Raw genomic sequence first — 7,406 nt, 5'->3', positions numbered from 1 at the left:
CCCCCCCCCCCCCCCCCCCCCCCCCCCGGGGGGGGGGGGGGGGGGGGGGGGAGGGGGGGAGAGGAGGAGTGAGTGGGCGGGTGGCTGTGTGGTACTCAAGTTGCCAACTGAGGTTAAACCACAACACAGCTGCAGCGCCATCCTAGAAGTAGCGGCAGAATTGGTTGGTAGGAACACCCACACACCAACAGATTTGGAAATACAGCAGGAGGAAAGAAACAAGCATATTTTTAAAGACTACAGGGACTTAACAGTGTATCTGTACCTCAGAGAAGACTACATTTGGCCAGCATACAACTTTATTTAGATATTGCATCGTGTCTATTGCATATTTAGTACTGTCAGTAGACATGTGAAGCTGCAAAGCATGAAGAAACTTTGGCATGAGCCCTGCTACATGTTTGCAGCAAACCCAGATGATTAACGCAGTGTAGTGTCTGGCTTGGTCTGCACTCCAGTTGAGCAATACTCTTGAGCTCAGTAGTAGCTTTAAGCATTTGAGGATCTCTGCCCACGTTTGAAGTGAAATGTGCACACGTGCTTGCTGGACCAGGGCCGTACTGGTGTTGTGAAGCTAGAATGGAGAGTATATGTAACAAAAAACGCTTAAAAAGAACATTATAACCTACTTCAGTCTGCTGAGTTTGAAAGTATCTTGGGAGGGCTGGTGGAGGATTGATCAGAGGCAGCTTGTCAGTGTACACCAGTAATCAAAATGCATGAGAGATGAGGGTTTAAGATGGCAATAGGAACAGCTAAAGCTAGTTAAACTAATTAACATTGGGATATTTTACATTAATATTTTGTGTTCATATCCTATAATCAGCAGACAGCTCTCTAAAACTGCTTGCAAACGAATGACCTGATGTTGTGTCCAGACTTGTTTCTCATGTATTTCAGAATTCCTGGATTAAAAAGTGGTGGATATTAATGCATTGGGCAGGAAGAGATTACATTTGATCTGGCCTGTGAAGATCTGTATAAAACAAAATAGAAATAAAACCCATGGAATAGAGGAATACAAAATCACTGATAGGTGGGGTATTTCCAAATCGCAGTTTCAGTTTGGATTTAAGGGATCTACTAAGATGGAAAATGGGTAGTGCTTTTATATCTTTATGATGCATAAAGCAGATCTGAAAGAAGAATAGCGAGGGAAGCAGTCTTCCGTACCAGTTACGACAGTCCAGAATGAAGAACTAAAAACTATGACAGTAAAAGATGAAAACAGACACTTGAAACGAGAAGAGGATTTTAACAAGAGTGTTTTAGAATTTTTTTTGGCGAGTGCAGTTTATTTCAGCTATTTAAAAGAACCTAGTTTCTACCCCAATAAATATTTGCAGAAAAAAAAAACTTTGAAAGTTCATTCATTTATTTTCAATATGTGAATTTGCTGAGAACTTCAACATGAGAATTTAAATCTGACATCTCTGCAGGAGAGATGAAAATTATTTGTGGAGGTGAAAAGGGGGAAAACTTTTACATCTTTAAAAAAAAATAGGGCTTCTTGTGGGAGAGGGTTTGGGGGGTTAGAGTTTGTTTTGTGTGTAATTTCTTATTACAATAGGATCTAGAATTTGTGGAAATATAGTTAGGAATTATTGGTAGCATTTGGTATGCAACTGTTGATGGCCCCCTCAGTAGCAAAGAATTTTCAAAGCTACTTCAGGAAAACAGTATGGCTTTGTCTTTCATCAGTATCCTTTCAGCTGAAGAACAGCTTGACTGTTAGGCGTTTTGACCCTTTCTACCCTAAAGAATCAGACCATTAATTAAAATAATTATTTTTGCTGGAAGTCTTAGTTTCTCCTAGCTGACATTTGAGTTTTGAACCCTTCTAGGGTGTATTGTCTGGGGTTTTCTGTTGGTGTTGAGATGGATGGTTTGTTTGTTTGTTTTTCCCCAGGGCTCCAAAAGGATATGAAACACAGAAAAGAACTAAATAACTTTTAAACATGGTTTTATAAAACAGCTACCTTCTGCTTTGCTTCAGTTTGTCTGCCTTTATGCTAGAATTAATGTATGTTTAAAAGTTGAAGTCTTGTTGAAACTGACTTGCGTCACTTTCCCTCTTTACAACATAAGGCAGTAAGTGTGGAGATGAATACATGGGTCTGCATTTTGCTGTGGAGGGTGAAATGGAAAGGGGGGGGACGGGCTGCAGAGCCCCCTCCTGTGGGATCTTGGATGATTCATCACTGTGTATTCACCAGAATTTCCTGTTCCATAGGTCTCCTTGTGGGTACTCTTGATGTCGTGTTGGACTCCAGTGCCAGAGTGGCACCGTATCGAATCCTCTACCAAGCACCAGACTCCTTGGTCTATTGGACTATTGCCTGTGGTAAGGACAAACATATTGACATGTGGATTTTTATTCTTCCTGGTGTCGTGATTTAACCCCAGCCGGCAACTAAGCACCATACAGCCACTCGCTTACTCCCCCCTGGTGGGATGGGGGAGGGAAACAGAAGAGTAAAAGTGAGAAAACTTGTGGGTTGAGATAAAGACAGTTTAACAGGTAAAACAAAAGCCACGCACGCAAGCAAAGCAAGACAAAGGAATTCATTCACTCCTTCCCATGGGCAGGCAGGTGTTCAGCCACCGCCAGGAAAGCAGGGCTCCATCACGTATAACAGTTACTTGGGAAGACAAATGCCATCACTCTGAACATCCCCCCCTTCCTTCTTCTTCCCCCAGCTTTATATGCTGAGCATGACATCATGCATGGTATGGAATATCCCTTTGGTCAGTTGGGATCAGCTGTCCTGGCTGTGCCCCCTCCCACCTTCTTGTGCACCTCCTTGCTGGTGGGGAAAATTAACTCTATCCCAGCCGAAACCAGGACACCTGGGTACTGTGCCACATAACTAATAGAGCATCCTGCCTGTAGAGCACAGTCATTTCGGGACAAATAAATGGGTCAGGATGAAAACCTGCCCTAGCGGTTAAATTAAGAAGCTCCAGAGCTTCTAATATTCAGACCTTGAATGCCAGCATGTGTGTATGTGTTATGCACAATGACTGAATAAAACCAGAAATGGCCATGGAACAGAGACAGAAGCCTCTGTAATTTCCCCCCCTCCATCTCCCAAATATGCTCCCAGACAAGCAGTCTAGTATTCATCCCTCCTCCTTGCATGTTCTTCTCCATGCCCATGGCTCACTCCTACAGCACTTCTAAAGTGCAGCGCTCCTGGGCGATGTATCTTTAAAGAGTATGGTAGGAGTAGTACCTGGGTTATAGCCCCCAAATTACCCAGACTGGGCACCTGGCTTCCCTTGAAATGGAAACCAGGAAGATAGTGCAACCGCAGCTCTCACCTGAGTACTGAATATCGGTATGGCATTTCCTGGATAGTGAGCTCAGTCTCTTCCAGGATAACTACCATCTAGATCCCAGGGATGCCCACCTCCTGGACGTTTATTTCAGTGTGTTATCCTTCTAAATATGACGTACTTAGCTACCATCTTGCTGAATTTCTAGGTTAGAGTTAAATACAGAAGCGTATGTTCTTACGTAGATGCAACAACTCAAGAGTTTTGGTCTTTAAGGCTCAAACTTTGACAGTTCTAACTGTAAGACTGTTTCTTCTGTCATTATAGTAGTCGGTGAAATCAGTGAAGTTGATATTTTGGTACATTAAGTAGGATTTTTTGCATGCATCAGATCCTGTAAATACTAAGTGCTTATTTCTGTGGTCAGGTACCTATTGCAAGTAGCATAAAGCAGTATGTAGTTAGTCTCTGGTTCTGTTTGCTGGCTCTGAAAATAGCGTCTGAAGCTGAATGCTGAAGGTCGAGGTTATTTAGCTTTGATTGGCCAAGCTTGTAAGGTCAGATCCTCAGTTTGATAGTATTGCTTTTCAGTCTTAGCAAATGGAAATTTTTGAATGCAGCTCCTCTAGCTCTAAAGTTTCAAACACTGTTTTAGGCAGCAGCCAGAACTCTGTTCATTTGAAAGAAAATTGAGAAAGGACAAATGAGACATGCATGCATGTCATCTCTTTAATAGACCGGTAACTTCCAGCACCCCCAGTGCTGCCTGTCATTCAAAAATACTAGTTAATGAAGCTGTAGACTTCTTCTGGTCTAACAGTGCCCTCTCATCTGTGCCCATTCTCCCGATAAAATTTGACATTTAGATTATTTGGATGACTTTTCCCCCCAGACAAATCCTCTCTTTTGGGAAGGGAAGAGGAGGAGGAATAGATGAAGGTTTGCCATAGATCTAATAATTTTAGCAGTTCAAAGCAGGCTTTATTCCTATAAGCATATGATTTGTGTGTCTGACAAAGTGGTATCAAAGCTGTGTCATGTTCTGAATCCAATAGGAAGTTTTTTAATAGCTCGTCTTAGCACAAGTATTTCTTGCTACTTTTCGTGGTATCAGACCTGAAAGAAGGCATTGATTTAAACATCCGTTTTTCCCTCTGCACCTATTAGTACCAACTCACTGAAGATTTTAAAATTTGTATAACATAATTTGCCTTTAGGGACAGCTAATAGTAAAAACAGATACTAATGAAATTGTCAATATGAAGGTCGTTTCCAAATCTTTATTTAACTGCTTGCTTTGTACTGTCAGCTACTCTGCTGTGACCATAAGTATTGGGACCTTGCTTTCCATGGATCTCAGTCATGAGACAGAAGGGTAAAAGTACTTGCCAGCATGTTTATTTACACTATTTGTGCACAAGCAGAGGTAGTTGCAAGTGCACATACAATCCCTTCTTCCCTTCATCCAAATGTCAGTGCGCAGCAATTAGTAAGCACCTCTATCCTGTAAACTTGAAAGGGAGCAACTGAGGGCACAAATTTTCTTGCTGTTTGCAGACTCCCTTCCAAAGAAAATAACATATCACAAAGTTCTCAACAAAATAATGTTTCTTCAAAGACACTCATACTGTGCACATATTCAGAAATGAATTTTTAAGACTGTGGAAATAAGCCATGTGACTTTTCTTTAAGTGCATTTTCAGGTTTTTTTGCATGACACCTACAGATAATTAATTTTATACCTACAGTGTGTGTCCTCAGGTAACCAAGGGCACAAAATTGAAGGCAGATGAGTTATGGCCCCAGAATAAACAAATGTAACATGCATGTAGAAATTTATGCTGCTGATGACCTGTGAGGGTTTTGTTTCTCTTCTGTGACAGATATTGCAGGTTTTATGTAGAAATATGGTACTCTGTTTACATTTAAGCTAGTTTTAATAAACATGCTCTTCGATTATGAATCTTAACCCTAATTGAAATTGCTAAAGTAGTTAATGTATATATCTGTGATTCCATTTTGTGGAGTGTTTCTTGAATTTTTAGTCTCCTGATATCTAGTTGGTTGATTAGCCTAGTTATTTTTGTTAAATTGTAAGACTGCACTAGCTTAGTCTTGCCCCCTGAGGGGAATAGTGTATCTCTTACAGGAAGGTAGACTTTTACAGAGCGCAAATTATTTATCTAAGCAACCTTGAAGCTGAGCAGCCCAGTGTTGTCTAAGGCTCTGGGCTGTGGTTATTTTATTTGCAAATAAAGCAATTCCTTCTGAACTGATCAAGGGTTGTTACCATTATGCAGGTTACTAAGGGATTTGGCTGCATTTAGCTATGCAACTCTGATTTGTCCTGCATTGTACAGCTGTCCCTCCCTGTTCCCTAGGGGTAGACCACTGGTTATTTGGTACTTGTAATCTCTTATTTTTACAGAAATTTGTCATATTCTCCTCTGCCTTCCATAAAGCAATAGTCTCCATCTTCAGTAAGTAGCTATACAGAGTGACTGGAACAAATGTGATTGTTTCCTGGCTCATTCATACTGCATGACATTTGGTCTTGTTCTGTACAAGACTATTCCAAAGGTAAAAAATAATCCAAGGGGTTTTGTTTGCTCTAAAATGACTATTTAAGTTACGTTTAGACCCCAGATTTGTTTATAATTCATTTCGGGTATTAACTCTACTGTTAAGAGTGCTGTTGAGTTTACCAGCCGTTAACTATTTTCTCCTCCCTGTCTGCACAAATGAGACTTTGTCAGTCCACTCCTGAACTTGCCATTACTGGCAAGAACAATTTTAGGCTTCCTGAAGTGTTACGGGTTCTCTTGCAGTGCATTCTGTTAAGGCAGCAGTTCAGGTTGACCAGTAAGCATCTCGGGTAAGTATCTACTTGGGAGAGAAGACCGAACATGACAGCCTCATCAGCTGTCTCAAGTTAAGCCATTCCTATTCCTCAGTCACTGACTGAAACAATACTGAGATTATACTTCTGAGTGTGTTTGAAAGCATGTTTATATAACTTGTTAATTTTCTTCTCAGTCCTGAATTCAGTCATGTTCCCTCTGTACCTTCACCTCTTACCTTAGACAAACCAACCCAGATGCTAGAAACCTAACCCTGACACCCAGAGATGTTCCCGTGTTGCTCATGCTGTTACTCCACCCCAGCTGCCAGGCAATTGCCCCTTCTTAACCTCTCTCCAGCACCATGCATCCTTCCTCCATCCAGCTCTTCTGGTCTAGAACTCCCTTAGCTCTCCAACTTCTGTTTAACACTCTTAGTAAGTTTCCTCCCTGAAGATTGAGGAGAATAGCTCAGTCTACCAGGGGTGCTGGCCAACATCACACCATTTCAGCCATGGAGCATACCATAAGCTGAGCGTACCATTTAGAGGAGGGGAAGGAGTGATTAGTAGCCTACTGTATGCGTTGTAGCTATTTTCCATTTTATTTCCTGCCAGTCTTGAGGGCTCTGTATTCCAAAGTGCAGTGGTTTAACTGTTAAATGTTTTTTTCCCTTCCCTGAGAGTTAGAGATACTGCCTAATTTACCTAAAAGGCCAATGATTGCAAAATGGTCAATGCTTCTAATATGCTAAGATAGGCAAAGACTTGCCAGTACCAGAGTTAAAATATACCTGTAGTTTAAAACATCACAGCAAAAGTGTTTTTTAATCCTGAGTGAACAAAGCAAAGAGAAAGATCTAGACTGTGATGATAAATTGATGAGAACTGGGGTGTGGGTTTTGGCCTTATTGCATGATCTGCTGTAGATGAGACTGGGAGAGTAAACAGTAAGTGGAGACAAAAAGCAATGGAAACAATGAGATGGGTTGTTACAGGTTGAGAATAATCAACCAAAGCTGTTTCGTAAGAAGTGATGAAAAATAATTGATGAACCGCAAACAAGAAATAGACAGCTTTAAGCCATGATAGTGGGTCTGCACTGCTTGTCACTGCTCTTCAAGAGATGAGCGGTTTTTCTGATGACAGTCTAGTTTTATATACATAGCTCATGTATTTCATCACTGCTTTTTACAGCAGTGTAAAAGCCAAGAAGAAATAAATTAGTCTTCAGACCACCTCCTGAGTTCCAGAAAGGTCTGGTTGCATCCAGTAGTTTTAAGGAGAA

The 7,406-nt window shown here is 41.2% G+C and overlaps 1 protein-coding gene across 1 annotated transcript in view; it reads left to right on the top strand.

Annotated features, from left to right (window-relative positions):
- TBC1D9 (TBC1 domain family member 9) overlaps positions 1-7,406 on the top strand; it is a 57,619-nt gene that overhangs the window by 16,151 nt on the left and 34,062 nt on the right. The window contains exon 2 of the mRNA XM_009290335.1: positions 2,234-2,344. Coding sequence (XP_009288610.1) covers positions 2,234-2,344 — 111 coding nt within the window. The remainder of the gene's footprint in view (positions 1-2,233; positions 2,345-7,406) is intronic.

This window comes from Aptenodytes forsteri, unplaced genomic scaffold (assembly GCF_000699145.1).
Source record: "Aptenodytes forsteri isolate BGI_AS27 unplaced genomic scaffold, ASM69914v1 Scaffold125, whole genome shotgun sequence".
NCBI classification, from domain to species: Eukaryota; Metazoa; Chordata; class Aves; order Sphenisciformes; family Spheniscidae; genus Aptenodytes; species Aptenodytes forsteri.
Note: the sequence above shows the minus strand (reverse complement) of the source record. Positions and strands in the feature narration are given on the sequence as shown.